The following is a 15,271-nucleotide window of genomic DNA, read 5'->3' as shown; positions in this document are numbered from 1 at the left end:
ATACGTTTTATAACTTTAATGGTAAGCATTAAGTTGTATTTAATTTTTACAATGAAGACTACAGAAATTAAAGTAATCAAAACGTAAAATAACACTGGATGTGTTATTTTATATTTGATTACTTTAATTTCTGTAGTATTTCTTACCTGAATAAAAACTTACTTAACCTGAAAAACTTTCATAGCTCTCTTTATTCTATTGCATTTATTTGTGCAGTTGTTTGCAATTTTTTTGTTCTTATTTTATTACTGACTTTTTACTTGTTTTTTGTATGAAAATAAAACTTTGCGTTAAAGAAAAGTAGATTTTTGTTTGTATATGCTGTCAATTATAGTTCTTAGAAAGAACATCGGAATCGACAAAAATCGGTATCGGCAGATCACACTAACAAAAAAAATTGGGAATCGGCCAAGAAAATTGCAATCGGTGCATCTCTATATATAATTGATTTTTCTAAATATTTTTAAATCCTATCTATCTATCTATCTATCTATCTATCAATCAGTATTTCTATATGTATATGTATCTCTCTCTCTCTCTCTCTCTCTCTATATATATATATATATATATACATCTCTACTATGTTTCTATAAAATAGTTAAATGTTTAGTCAACCTGAAACCATTCTGAGTAAAACAGGATATTTAACAAGAAATAACATAGAACGGGACCCATTTTATCTAACCGGAATTGACTGGATTGTAAAAAGTGTGTGTCACATACCAGAATAGTGTGAGGTGGAGTTGAAAAACAAAGGTTTGGTGACGTCAGACGAAAAGGAAAGTTGTTTAGCTGGAGCAAGTCAAAGGTTTAGTTTTTATATGGAATAACTTGCACAAATGATTCGTTCACAATAATACCAGGAACAAGAAAGTAAATAGAGTCAATTTTGTTGAGTACAGAAATGGGTTTCTGTAATTGTAGATGACCACTGTTAGTTCTTGTGTATGTGAGCGAGTCTAGTGTGTTTCTTGTTGGCTGACATAACTGTGGCATTAGTGCGGTGTAAAAATATCTTTGCCCATAGAAAAACGTGGCTCTTTTCTCAGCGCTGACCACTGGTCCTTCGGCCTTTCATAATCCTGTCAGTCAAGAGCTTGAGTCAAATTTCAAATGTGCCATTTGAGACCGTTCACAACACAAGAGACCACAATAGCTCACGCATTCCACCGCCAAAATAAACATCTCAACAGTTATTATCCTGCATTAATGATGCATACTTCCAGCTGCTCTATAAAAAGCACAATGTTTCACATTGTGTTTGGTGACTTCTCTAGTATGAGCCGTGTTGTTGCAGGACCATATTAAAGAACAGATGCCCCAGCATGCTCCAGTGTACGTCTCTTTCTCCTCTCGGCTCACAACGTCAGCCTGCTCTGACCTGGTAACCCGCGGTGTGCCGCATTGCACGCGCTCACAAAGACGCAAGTGCATCCTGTCGCCTCATGGCACGTCACCAAAACGACTTCTGGACCCGTCTCCTGCCTGCGTTTTATCCGGGGATGACCTCTGCCAAAATAGGCCAAGTGCATCTCTCTTTCTCTCTTCCTGTGTGTCTTCGGCACTTTTTATAAATAAACTCATTGTCGTCTACGTGCCTGCAGTTGACCGTCAGGCCAATTAGAAAGTCAAAGTCAAAGTCACTTTTATTGTCACATCACCACAGCACATGTGCCTTGGTGAGTGAAATTCTTGGGAGCGTGCTCCAGACAGTGCAGAAACAATTTACATATAAACATACAGACCTCAACAGATGACAATGTGCAATATGCACATACATATAGTCAGTACACACAGTGTACTATTAGACATACTTACAGTTAGCACTACACATTATACACAGTATGTACATGCAGTTAGCAATACACATTTATACACAGTATGTACACATTCTACATTATGTAGACATATATACACAAAATATGCGAAGGTGCAACAGATTATACATTAACTGGATACGCAAAATGTCATGGATGTGCATTGGATGGTATCCAGTGGTAGCAGATAGATTATTGTGTTTAAATGCAGTGTGTATGTATAGTCCAGTATTGAACTGTTGGAGTTAAAAGTCCTAGGCCAAGGGCTGTAGAGAGGGCCCTCTAGGAACCCCGGGCCCCGTTCGTGCGTCAGCCTCTCAGAGACGGGGCCCCGGTGGACAGATACCTGCCAGCGCACCCCAAACTTAGTCGACCCGCTGTGCCTTAAAAGGGAAGAGGTGCAGCTGCTCTGTGACACTGCGCAAGCTTTGATGTGGGCCGCGTGTGATGTTAAGCCTTTGGCATGACGTCTGGTGAAGCAGATCGAATGTGTCAGGTCGGCCTGCTGGATGAAGGAGTTCTCAAGAGTGTGTGCTGCTGCTGTGTGTGTGAGAGACGCGTCTTGAAGAGTTATTCTTTCTTTATGATGTTTAAAGGGACAGTTCAGCGCAAAATGGAAAATTTTCATCATTTTTACAGCATTTTCCAAAAAATAAGCACCGGACTATAAGTTGCACTGGGTCAAAACTGCATTTTTAAGAAAGAAAGGAATAAAATTGCATTCAGAGTTATTTTATTGCTTATATAGTATTACAGTTTTATTAATGTTTAATTTTAGTTTAATATTTAGTCATTTTATGTGCTTTTGTCAGTTTTTTTGTCAGTATTTTCTATAAAATATCTTAAAAAATAAAAATGTCATACAGGCGTGGAATATGTCACTAAGCATGAGTAAATGATATTGGGTGCACAATACTTTTAAGAAAGTTGCAAAGTGATTCAGCTGTCTTTCGTTCATAAACATTTCCATAGATGGACACTTGCTTTCACATGCCTTTGCAATTTAAAGATGACGCGAAATCAAAATTCACTTGGTTTACTTTCTAAATAAATTAATTAGATCATGTTACCCAAAAAACATTTTTTTCCGGAATCTTTCATTAAAATATAACACCTTTTCCACTGATGCATCCAAGTGCCTGAGGTTGGGAAAAATAACATTAGCCAATAATATCACAGCTTTTACTTTTTACATTCGAATCCGATCTAAAGGATAAAATCAAGTTATTTCCTGCTGAACATTCAGTATCACTAGTACTGAAACTAAATGTGTTGAGAATGACGCTTCAAGTAAATGCACCAGTCCATGCATGTTTGTGGTTAATGTGCCTAAGCAAATGTTAATTTAATATCCTTTCCCGATCCACACAATAGTTTGACGTCACAGTGAGCTTTGATGTTTAGTGCACATTCCCATGGTGACCATCCAAGTTAAATAGCCTTCAGACTGGTTTGGTTGTATTCTCACAGCGTTGCGGGTTGGTTATTAGAGTAGGCAGCGAAGTAAAACGGTATATCCGTTCTGTCCCTCCAGCTCTCCTCTGGAGGACGTATCACAATACACTACCCCGACAGTATCGGCTAAGGCTCAGGTATCTTTACGCACCCGTGGGGTCTCGCACTTATGCAGAAGTGCATTAGGATGATAGCGTGCTAATGGAACTGATGTAATACCGTGGCTTTCGTCATGAATCTGAGGTCAAAACAGACCAAATCCCACAAAAGGACAGGACACGTACCGCTGCGGGAGAAACGTCCCACGGAGAACCTAAAAGCAAGCGGTTTTCTCCCCAATGTCTCATTTGCTGTGCGTCACTATACATCAAGGGATTTGCTTATTGATGTTCACCATGCTGGTGCATTTGAGAATCCCTGACCTCTTATTTTTGTCCTATTAAATGAGCAAATGTTTGGTATTAGCAAATGTTTGGCAGCACAGCAAAGAGAAGGTCAGCCGACAGAAGTCACTAGGATCTTACCATACTGTAGCGTGATGTAAGGGGAAAGTGTCTAATGTGTAATTTTATAGCAAAGACATTCAGGACTTCACACTGAAGCATCTGGCTGCAGAACAAGAGGTCATTGATTTCCGCATCTCTCTTCTATCACCAGCTCTTCAAGGTCAGTCAGTCCGAGCGTTTACACTCATGGATGTTAAGTGACCTCACTGAGGCATGCCTCTCGAGTCAGGCTTGTGCAACATTCAGAACTCAATGGAGAACGCCTTTTAATTACAACTGTAATTTTCAACAAGAAAACCATTAGTTTGTCAAGACAAACTTTGAATCTTGACTTTTTAAAACCTAAAAAAGGCTTTTTGAAGAAAGTTTGGATGGATAGATGAACGAAGGGATTGATGGATATGATGCGATAGATAGATAGATGGGTGAATGGATACAATAGGATGGATGGATGGATGGATACAATGCAATATATTAGACAGATGGATAAATGAATGGATGAATACGATGCCATGGATGGATGGGTGAATGAATGAATGAATTGATGGATGGATACGATGCTATGGATGGAATGATGAATGGATGGATATGATGCGATAGACGGATGGATGAATACGATGTGATGGATGGATGGATACAATGCGATAGATGGATTGTTGAATGGATTGATGGATACAGTGCAATGGATGGATTGAAATGATGCGATAGATAGATAGATACATAGATGGATGGATGAATATGATTATAGATAGATATATAGATAGATAGATAGATAGATAGATTTTGTTGTATTTAGTAATTGGGTCAGGCTTGTGAATTTTGCACAAGCTCTCAAGTCTTGAGAACAGCGATGCAAAAGTGGCTAAAGTGTAAAACAGGAAGGAAAAGAAGTTTCTTGCTCACAGACCTCAAAGCAAGTCACACCACACTGAGCTGAGATCAAGTAACTCAATCTTTAGTAAGGACGACTCTAGCTGTATATTACACCATACATATGTGCTTCAGTAAACCTGTTAACAGAATCTGGAGCTGTCATTGTTTCTCAGACAAGATGATGTGACAATCTGCAGTTGTGTTTTGCTAAACGTGCAGCGGTCTGGATTGTGTTAGTGAGTAAAACTGAGTAAATTCTTCACTGAGCTGACGGCTCTCATCCTTTTTAGGAGAGGAATTTAAGCTTGTTCCCCACGATTACAGATAGTCATTTATCACTGTATCTCTTCCTCTGCTTGTCATTTTCCGCTGGAAAGGCCTCGCGCTTCTTGGGATTTGAAATCTGTGGTGTATGTGCATGAACACACGTCTGTCTCTGTGATACAAACAGACCTGCTCTTTTGTTTGACTTCCTGTAATTTGAGAGCGTCTGGTCCTCACGCAGTGTTCCAGATCCACGTGTTGTTGCTGCTTCACCTATTCAGGCTTTCTAGGAAACTGCTGCTTATCTTTAAAACGGCCAGAGAGACGTGTGGAGTGAGTCACTGGGGATTTGTTGTGGTTTCAAATGGGGACGCTCGCGGGGAAACTCGGTCACCTGATGAATCACCGCCAGTGTCGTGGCGAGTACCTCACCGCGGCGATTAGCTGGCGAATAGCCTCTTAACACAATAGACGGGATTACGGCAGCTAAAGCCAGTGACAGTGTCCACCTGTGTGCTAGACGTCACTGGGAGGGAAACCCCTGCGTTTCCGTCACTGCTAGCATAGGTCATTATGATAAGCAGCTTTAGGTAAGGCTGTCCCCATGTGTTCACCAACATGCTCTCTCTGGTCCACCTTAATTTCTGCTCAGGGCTGTAAAGTGATGAGTGGCGCCTCCTGCAGGCCGTTTACAGGATTCCGCTCGCATTTGCGATGTGTGCGAACTGTATTTAGGCGCATATGCGCGAATAAAAAGTCTTAAAATGTAATTTTTATGGAATTTAAGGGTTAAACATCTTAAATGGTATAAAAAACATCTTAACGATCATTTTAAGAAATCTTACATTTGGAGATGGAAAAAGGAGGATTCACTCTACAGCCTAATGTGAATATTAAAGGTCAAATCGCTATGATTTCATTGAATAAATATGAGCGCTGCATGTTTCAAAGTAGAAATGCGCCGCTGTTGCGCATTCTGCAGACTCACGGTTTCAGAACAGTTCGTAATCAATTAATATTGTGCATTTATGCCAACCGATTGCTTATGATAGATATACTGTTGGTAAATTATGACAGTGTTTACTGTATGGTGTTTTTATTGTAATATGTTGTAGTAGATGGTTGTAAGAGTGCATCTTTTGTCTCCCCTCATCTTTGTGAATGTAATAGTAAAGCATAGACATTTCAAAATAAGAGTCATGTTTGGGCTTGTTTATAATTAAAAGTCCCACATTAAGTATTATATATATTTTTTTTTTTTCTTGGTGGATATTTTTGGCATACACACACACACATATATATACGGGCTTGTTTATAATTAAAAGTCCCACATTAAGTATTATATATATATTTTTTTTTTCTTGGTGGATATTTTTGGCATACACACACACACATATATATACACACACACACACACACAGTATATAATTAAGTACAATTTGAAGCAGAAATATTTCAAAACTTTTAAAGTGTACTTTTTGTACTAATAAATTAAATAACTTTTGTAACACATTCTATGATACTTTTTTTATTGCACCTCTATTGTGACCAACTTGGGTGCACATGTGCTTCTTGGGAAAATGTAAGTGTCAAACCCTGATTTTGGGAAAGAGCACTGTATTTTTTGACTAAACTTACTGTTTTGACTAAACTCTAACAGTTTGTTATTTGTTTCATAACACCAGTATCTCTCTTTCTCTGTAGCTTTGACGTGGACAATGGCACGTCGTCAGGACGGAGTCCCCTGGATCCCATGATGAGTCCGGGTTCGGGCCTGATCCTTCAGGCCAACTTTGTGCACAGCCAGCGGAGGGAATCCTTCCTCTACCGCTCCGACAGCGACTATGACCTGTCTCCAAAGTTGATGTCCCGAAACTCCTCCATAGCCAGTGACATGTGAGTACTGGAACCGTTTAAAACCATGTGCCATTCTCCCATAACCCTTTACTTTATTTTTTGGGTCAGTCAAAATTAGTATTTATTTTTTTTGGTCCTTACTTTTGTTTCACTGGGCAAAAGCACACTAAAAATGAGACGTCATGCTTCTATTGTGATTCAGCATAATTTCATTTGTCCATGCATATGTGACACACACACACACACACACACACACATATATATCTTAGTTTTCTTTTCTAGTAACCAAAAAGAGTTCAAGAATTCTTTCTGCGATCTGAATTGATAGAATTTCTTAAAACAGATAGAACTACAGGTCGAAAAGGACCAGTTAGCCCACATAGTTTTTCAGCTTTCTCATCCATTGATGACATTAATTGTTTTCCTGTTGTTTGAGAGTGTGTGTGTGTACTTGTGTCTTTATATGTAGTACATGTACATGTGTGTGGTCATCAGTGGTATGTCGTTTGCCCCCAGGTCACATGACTCTAACGTCAGTCTCTCTCTCTCTCTCTGTCTACATCGTTTTTTTTTCTCACACACATTGACGAGAGTAAGAGTCTTTACATACCTTTATTACATAGGTACATTTTTTTAAAGAAATTAATACTTTTATTCACTAATGATGACTTGTATTGATCAAAAGTGACAGTAAAGACATTTATAATGTTACAAAAATTAAAATACATTTCAAATAAATGCTGTTCTTTTGAACTTTCATTCAAATAATTATAAATAATATATCATGGTATCATGGTTTCCACAAAAAATGTTAGGTATTAACTGTTTTCAACATTGATAATAATACAAAATGTTTTTTAATTAACAAATCAGCATATTAGAATGATTTCTGAAGGATCATGTGACACTGAAGACTGGAGTAACGATGCTGAAAATTCAGCTTTAGATCACAGGAATAAATTACATTTTGAAATATATTCAAATAGAAAACTGTTATTTTAAATTGTAAAAATATTTCAAAATATTACTGTTTTTGATGTATTTTTGATCAAATATTTGCAGCTTTGGTGAGCATAAAAGACTTCTTTAAAAAATTAAAAATCTTACTGACCCCAAACTATTGAACGGTAGTGTAAATATGGCATTAAAGGAGTATTTCAGGTGAAAACTCACCCTCATATCATTCCAAATGCATGACTTTCTTTCTTCTTAGTAAAAGTATGTACTTGCTAAGGGCTGTCAAGCTACAAAAAAGACAAAACACACCATAAAAGCACCATAAATGTGGTCAATACAACTAAAGTCATATGATAGCTGTGTGTGAGGAACAGACTGGGATTTAAGATGCTGGAAATTAGACGTGCACATGATTTTGGAGCTACGGTAAAGATTTCCAGCAAATGCTGACTAAGATTCCCATCTGTTTCTTGCTCAAAGCTAATGTATATGGCTTCAGAAAACATATATAGCCACAGTTTTAAAGTGTTTTTTCTTCTTTGGAGAGCTTGATAGCCACAGTACACATTAATAAACAAGTCTGGATTGACATGAAGGTGAGTAGATGATCTTTGAGTGAACTATTCCTTTAATACGACATGAAAAAAGTAAGTCACTGAAGAATCTGAGAGAGACTCAAATGACTCTTTAGCGGTTCGCTGACCTCTTTAGAGACACGGTCGTTCATAACAGCCACTTCTCAAACCACAAAGGCAGAGGAACCAACGTGTGTGATGCACTCTCTGTGTGTGTGTTTGTCTGACAAACCTGTGTCCTTATCGTTAGGAATAACCACCTGCTGAGGCCGGGCCTGGTCTCTCGGAGATCTGAGCCAGTTATTAGTGGAAAGTAAGTTCTGGTTCTGGCTCGCCTGTCCTAACGGCAGCTCCTGGCCTTGCTCTTCCTCAAGGAATGCTCTTGCTTGTCTAATCTGCATCACCTTGCTTCACCTGTAGATGCGAGCATCACGGTCTCACATGCATTGAGAACCCTCACCTACACCATCACCATTTAATGCGCAGAATGACGACCAAATCAACCTGCGATGGGGCAACAAAAACGTCATTTTCAGGTTGATTTGATTGGGTGACGATTCTGGGCATTAAAACCTCTGTGTGTCGTTAGAGTGTAGGAGAACGTCATGAGAGAAATCGCATGGAGAAGACAGAGTCCGGATGACATGCCGCTTGTGGCTTGGACGTGTGTGTGTGAGTGCGTGTTTGTCAATCTCCATCTTTACCATGATCCTGCATTGCATGTGACACTGATAATGGTCGTTCAGAGGTGCACATGTGACTGTTATCATTATTATTATTTCCTCCAGTCACCGTGAATGCATTCGCTCTATTGTGTCGCATAATTTAATGTTCCTTAGTGGATTGATCTAATAAGTAATAAAATGCTTGACATTTAAGAGAGATGGATGCTTTGTGAACTCTTACGTCAAATGTTGAAATTGATGAATTAGATTTCGGGCTGCATTCGTCACATTCGAACAATAGGGGGAGTCAACAGTACTCCAAAATGATCAGCTTTTGGGAAATACAGCACAGGTCTTTAGTTGCACTGGGGCTCTGTTCCACAATCTAGTGAGCTCCCTACTGCCTACTGTTTCCTTCTAAGATAGCATCCTAACTGAAATAGACTGACTTTGAGCACTTTACAGTGGTTCACATTTGACTTCACAATTGATTTCAATAGCATTTTGTTAAGCTAGCAATTCTATGCTCTAATAAGCAAAATGGTTTACAGTGTTTTTTTTTTTTTTTATTGGAAACATTAAATAAATGTCAAATTATATATATATATATATATATATATATATATACTTTTATTCATACTTTTAGTTATTCAACAGAATATATTTGTAATCAAAATGTCTCTCTTTTTCTCTTTTTATATAATATATAAAATTGATAAACTATAACAATTATATCTTTATTTTGTAATAATAATTATTATCAATTATAAAAATTTCTATTAATATTTTTCAGTACTCAACAGAATGTATTTACATTTTCTTTTGCTTCTTTTTTATATTATAACATTTGTAAACAATAACATTTATTGTTTTTATTGTACAATTATTCATTATTATAACTACACTTTTCAGTACAGAACATTTTTATAATCAGCATTCATCTTGCTTCTTTTATATATAAAATGTATATAATATACATGTATTATTCTAAACATTTTTAATGATACTTTGGCAATGCATGCTTTTTTATTTGTCCAAAATTAAACAACTTACAAGTTTTTGCATGCTACTTATCTTTTGGGATCATCTTTGCATTTGAAGCACACTTGACACCTTAAATTGCTCCCTCAACTAGGTTTTGGAACAGAACGTGAGAATACAACAGAATAGAGGTGTAATTCTTGAATCATATCACTTCAGTTGCACGATAAACAAGCACATGAACAGCAGAACGATCAGAGAGCCCAGATTGCATAGCTAAAGCAAATGGAACGGTGATGGATGATATCACAGGAAATTGTCAGATCAGTGCACTTCCTCTCTCTGGCCTGATCTTTGCAAGCTCAGAGCGTTTCTCTATGTAACCCTGCACCGGCTCATGCATTATGTAGAGTCCCGAGGGACGGCGGGCACATGTTTTCATTTCATTTCACCAGAGAATCCATTCTCAACCTGGAATGGCAGGAAATATCATGTCGGTTCCTGATATTACCCTCTACCGTCACAACTGCTCTTGGAGTTTTAGTAGTTCATTGGCTGTATTGCACGTAATGTACTGTAATGGTTACTGCTGGGAAGTCGGATTCATTTTTTGCTAATCACTTTGTTCAGATTTCAATGAACCGGTTCCAAGACACCACACAAATCTCACTTTTCACATTTGGGTTTTTTTCAAAAGAATAATTAATTTTCAGTTTGAGGCCTGAAACATACTCATCTACATGTTTTCTAGGTATGCAAGCTTGATTTCACATGTCATTTCTTTCCAGAATGTCAGAAAACAACTCATAACGCAACTCAAATACGCTTTGCATTTTTTGTGCTGCCACAAGGGGCGCTAAAGTGAGCATTAACATGAACTATCTGCGGTCAGTTTTCTCTTTTGGCTCAACTATGATGGAGCAACTGTTCTTAATAAGAAAACTGGTAAAGCTAGTTGAACTGTTTTTAGCAGCAGCCTGAATAATAACACATCTGATGTAGTGGCACATTTCAAGAAAACGTGAAATTTTTTTTTTGAAAATGTGAAGAAAATGATTGCCTCCTTGAGCTTCATTACTGTCACATTCACAGTCAACTCAAAAGAGTATATTAGTATACTAGTATACTATGTAACCTAAAACATATATGTATTTTTAAAGGTTTGATCTTTCTTTGTTATTTATTTATGGTGTATTTATTTAGTTTATGGTTTCTAGGGTCATGAAAACGTAATAAAATCTTATAAAATCATGGCCATTTCTTTAGTCACTAAAATGTTTGTAGTTATGCTCAGCATTTAAAAAAGTGCAATTACTATGAAATGTTTTTTAATTGAATTTCTTTTCCTTTTCGTACCTTATTTTAGTACCATTAAAATACTATTACTAATTATGATTATACAATAATTATACTATTACTAATACTATTATACTAGTTTTTATTAATGTTAGAATTAACGTTGAATTCGTTTTTATTTTTAAATTGTGTTTTTATTTTAATTTTAGTAAAAATTTTCGTAATTTCGTAAATTTGTATGCATGTTATTTATTTTAACAATTAAGTATTTTATTACATAATTTATTTAACTTATTTAAATGTTTATTTATTTATGAATTACTTTATTTACCTTTTTTTAAAACTGATTTTACTATGTTCTTACCTTGAAGATAGTCTTAGATGCTGATTTGACAGAAAACAAACAAACAAACAAAGTATTGTGCAATGCACTGGCCAAACATTAGACAGTTTGTAGCCTATTAATGCTGAGTGTCTCTTTTTTTCCTGATATTTTCAAAGAGCTCACTTTAAGACGAGCCGGTGCCGTCTGTGTTTTCCACTGAAATTACGGCTTTGATAAGCAGCTGCCTGCTGCCTCTCCATTAAGCTCTTCTGAAAGACCTGACAGTCTCAGCATACTGAGCAGAGCGCTGATAAATCATAGTTAGTTCTCTTCTCCCTGCAACGCTGTCAGCATCAGAAACACACACAGATGTGGGGTTCATCTGGAGTTCACACGCATGATCTGGACACTCTCATCTTCAGAGTAGCGTGCAGGATAGCGTTCACATTCCCACTCCAGTTAAAGCTGCACTGAAAAGTCTTTAAATGAGCAGGTTGTCAGTTGTGAAATGGCAGCAGGTTATTGCACTTGTCTAAGCCCTGCCCTTGTGCTATGTTTAGCGCGCATGCATACTGCAGCAGTTGGACGGGAGCGCGTGATACGCTACACACGCCTGCCGGTGACCTTTTCCTCCTGGACGGCGTGTGGACATGTAGCGCTGAGGGAAGCCGTCATGCATACATGCACACACATTGAGGTACAGACACACAGCATCATGCTAAACCGCAGGAGTGTCAGTGACACCCACATGCTGAAACGGAGTCGGGCCGCGCGTGAAATCGGACGCTTCTTCAGCCAGCCGGATGACAGGCGGAGAGGGTACGTGGTGTTTAGGGCTGTTCTGGAGGTCTCGTTCTTTGCTCAGAAATCCAGAAGTGACCTCCAACTCCTCCCAACATACTGGCATATTGCTCACTTACGACCGCATACTTACTGCCTCCCCGCCGCAGCGACTAACTGCACTCACATGCGCTGCTGTCCTGCTGTCGCTCTCGCCACTGGCCACTCACTAACTGCATTTTCAACGTGCAAATGAGCCTGAATGATGTGAAGGCAGAATGGTGACAGGTCAGGTCATCCCATTAAAGGGGCATTTACACTGACGCAGATTTACTACTCGAGTTTCTGTGCCTACGGTCATGGAAAACTTGGAATTATCGGAGAATTAGAAAGTCATGGAAATTAATAAAATAATTTTTTTAGTGACTCCAGTTTTTGTAGTTATACTCAACATTAAAAAGTTTATTGGTTAGAAATGGTGCTTTGTTTTTAAAGTGTAGTTGCTATAAAATGATGGATTTATTTCTGTTTTATTTATTTATTTTTCTTTACCTTTACGTCTGTAAATTCGTGGAAAACTCTCATTGGTCAGATATAGTTGGTTACTGTCTGCCACTAATGATTAGTGTTATTTTAATATCACTGAGATACTATTATAGTTTTAATTCATATTTTGAATTAGTTTTTATATTTTCTGTTTTCATTTTAATTTTTTGTGTTTTTGTTATTATTATTATTATCATTATTTATTGTTTTTAATGTCTACAGTATATCATTTTTATGAATTTATTTAAAGCTTTATTTTATTTATATTTTTTGCACTTTTCAAATGCGTAAGTGTGATAAAGGCCTATAGGCCTATGTTGTCACATGACATACAAATTATGTTGTATTAAACATTAAATATCTCATAATAACAGGAAAACATATAGTTTGTATGGCATAATATCTCGTGATTATGAGAAAAAGCATAGTTCTAATGACACGTCATTATTACAAGAAAATATATTGTTGAGAGGACATATCTCATTATTGAAATATAAAAGTGGAAAAAATGAATATATAGCCTACGTGGCAGCAGTGTGCCACCATACATTTCAGATTTTAGTACAGTAAGTTAAATTAAAATGAGAAATGTTGTATTTTTTTATGGCCTTTAACGGATAGGAAAATGGATAGACACAGGAAAGTGACTGTATCCTCAGGAGCATCACAGCTCTAATGTGTTGTAAGCATGTGCACATACATCCCCGGTGTGTCACAGATTTGACAGTTCAAGGAGGAATTTACCAGGATCCTGAATAAAATTGAAGGTTTTTTTGCATCATATTCCTCATTTCACACCACATTTCCCCATCAAATCAGGACAGGCAGAATAATAAACAACAGTGAGACGGGATCAGGCTGCCGCCTACCTAGTGAACACTCAGTATCAGGTTATTTAAGTACCCAGTCAGCAGCATTTTTGGGCGTTGTAGACACAGCATGACCCAAACTGGGCTTTTGATGCCCAAAAATCAGCTAGACAAGCAGCTCACATCTGCAACATCTGAATCTCCTAGTGCTTGATGGAAATGTTGATGTTTGGTCGTTTATGATGTTTAAAACTCATGCAGATTATTTCCTCTCATTTTTGTCTTATCTTTTTGTTCTTGACTTCTTTGTGCATCTTTATCAGCGCTATTGTTGCATAATGAACGCTTCCTGTATTTCAAATACTATTCTGTGCATTTTTCAGTGGACTTGACACATTTCAAGTGACTTTTGGTGTGAAATCTTCTTGTACATGATTAGACATGAGCAGCATGTGTGATGCTAACCGAATGTGTTGACATGGAGTCTCACGGTGAGATCTGAATGAATGGAGGTGGTCCACACACTAGTAGTGAACATTCACTAGCATAGAAAGCATTAATGCAAGCGTGTCCCTGCCTTGTTGTCTCTTGTCACACAGACAAACCATATCTCACTCCTCCTGAAGGACCAAATGCAAGAATATCATGCAATCTGATTTTCTGGGGAAAATCTGCACTTTTATTAATGATATGGTTCGTTTGTTATGACAAATGCATGCAACATTATAAACATGCGTATCAGGCGTTAAGAGAGTCATCATTTTCTTTGGCTGTGTAGCTGAGATGTGTATGTCACACTGCTGATTTTCTGACTCTCTCCGTTCTCTTGCAGTCATGGAGATGACCTCATCGTCACGCCGTTTGCACAGGTCAGTGACACAGGAAGCAGTTCAGGGCGAATTCTGGGATACATCTCATCCAGGCCCTTCTGCACTGTTAAAGTCAACAGGAAACTCTTTTGCAACCCATTTTGCTTCCATAATATTACGTACCACGCTGGATATTCGGCGAGAAACATTGTAGGGAAGGAATTTTATTAATCAGGAACTGACTGGATAGTGAAAAGTGCTTGGAAAAGAAGAGTGGCTGGTGATGTCAGCCAAAAATCAAAGTCGTTTTGTTCATTTCTTTTTGATAAATGATTACGAAGTTAAAACCTTTTTTTGGTTTTGGAATAACATGCATATGTGAATAATGCACAAAAAGACATGAAATGTATGTCATGTTGACTTTACACCATATTTAATAATACAAACAATATTTTTTTGTAGTTTTTAAAATAATATTTCAACAGAATTGAAATGAAGTTTCACAAATACTCAGTTTGTCCTAACTTGAATATTTTAAACGTGATGGATAAAACTAAACTACAGAGCCTCAACGTCAATGACCTCTTGTGTTTTACTTTGCTCTTGAAGGTGCTGGCTAGTTTGAGGACGGTACGGAATAACTTTGCAGCGTTAACCAACCTCCAGCAAGATCGAACATCCAACAAGTGAGTGCAGCTCCGTCAAAAATTCAGCTTTCCAATCGTCATGGACCGTTGTTGACGTGCAAAAAGAGCA

At 37.5% G+C, this 15,271-nt stretch overlaps 1 protein-coding gene across 11 annotated transcripts in view; it reads left to right on the top strand.

Annotated features, from left to right (window-relative positions):
• Positions 1–15,271, top strand: part of LOC107653658 (cAMP-specific 3',5'-cyclic phosphodiesterase 4D-like) — a 171,804-nt gene that overhangs the window by 134,715 nt on the left and 21,818 nt on the right. For 7 of the 11 annotated variants that reach the window (XR_001630264.1, XM_016440590.1, XM_016440804.1 and 4 more), the window contains exons 2-5: positions 6,620–6,811; positions 8,555–8,617; positions 14,539–14,575; positions 15,125–15,201. Coding sequence is in view for 9 of the 11 variants with exons in the window: in XM_016440590.1 (XP_016296076.1) it covers positions 6,620–6,811; positions 8,555–8,617; positions 14,539–14,575; positions 15,125–15,201 (369 nt within the window). In the remaining 2 variants the exon portion in view is untranslated. Of the gene's footprint in view, positions 1–6,619; positions 6,812–8,554; positions 8,618–14,538; positions 14,576–15,124; positions 15,202–15,271 lie in introns of those variants that run through there. The other 4 variants (XM_016440953.1, XM_016440876.1, XM_016441028.1 and 1 more) reach the window with 2 other exon arrangements.

The sequence above is a fragment of the Sinocyclocheilus anshuiensis genome, unplaced genomic scaffold (genome assembly GCF_001515605.1).
Source record: "Sinocyclocheilus anshuiensis isolate Anshui unplaced genomic scaffold, SAMN03320099.WGS_v1.1 scaffold269, whole genome shotgun sequence".
Lineage (NCBI taxonomy): Eukaryota > Metazoa > Chordata > Actinopteri > Cypriniformes > Cyprinidae > Sinocyclocheilus > Sinocyclocheilus anshuiensis.
The sequence above is the reverse complement of the archived record's forward strand: the minus strand, read 5'-3'. Positions and strand labels throughout refer to the sequence as shown.